The 567-nt window shown below is 38.6% G+C and overlaps 1 protein-coding gene across 2 annotated transcripts in view; it reads right to left on the minus strand.

Annotated features, from left to right (window-relative positions):
• Positions 1 to 21: 21 nt before the first annotated feature.
• ACTR8 (ARP8 actin-related protein 8 homolog (yeast)) overlaps positions 22 to 567 on the minus strand; it is a 19,189-nt gene continuing 18,643 nt past the window's right edge. For both annotated transcript variants that reach the window (XM_008586190.1, XM_008586191.1), the window contains one exon: positions 22 to 254. In XM_008586190.1, the coding sequence (XP_008584412.1) occupies positions 111 to 254 (144 nt within the window). In that variant the 3' untranslated portion in view covers positions 22 to 110. The remainder of the gene's footprint in view (positions 255 to 567) is intronic.

Genomic DNA, 567 nt, shown 5'->3' on the forward strand with positions numbered 1-567 from the left:
AAGACAAAAAACAAACAAACAAACAAACAAAAAAAACATATATTCCTATAAGAGTCTTTTATACCAAGAGGCTTGTTTTTGGTCTTTGACAGTGACTTTTCCTCCCTGTTTCACCACACAAAAGCAGCTCGCTCTCGTAACATGCGGACACCAAAGCGCTGCCATTCTCGCTGATAAATCCACAGTTCCTGTGTTGTGTCCAAACAAGCCAACACTGCCCCTCCTTTCCATGCAATCAGCCGGGGGTCCATGTCCTAGAGAAGTAACAAGCAGACAAGACATTTACTTAACCATTTACTTAAATTTAGGGGTGGGAAAAACCCCTGCAGAGTCAATAACTAAAAAGCCAGGTTTTCAACCTGCATTAAAGACGGCAGGACTCATGGACTACAGACATCTTTCTGTTTCAAATGACAAGAAAACTTTTAAATTTTTATTACTAAAGATGCTGCTACTCACTACTATTCACCACAGTCAGGCACTGTATGCAGGAACATACAAGGGTACTTCAAAAAGTTCATGGAAAGATTCATATTATCTTTTTTTTTTTTTTTAAAAAAGATGACC

The sequence above is a fragment of the Galeopterus variegatus genome, unplaced genomic scaffold, assembly GCF_000696425.1.
Source record: "Galeopterus variegatus unplaced genomic scaffold, G_variegatus-3.0.2 Scaffold3863, whole genome shotgun sequence".
Lineage (NCBI taxonomy): Eukaryota > Metazoa > Chordata > Mammalia > Dermoptera > Cynocephalidae > Galeopterus > Galeopterus variegatus.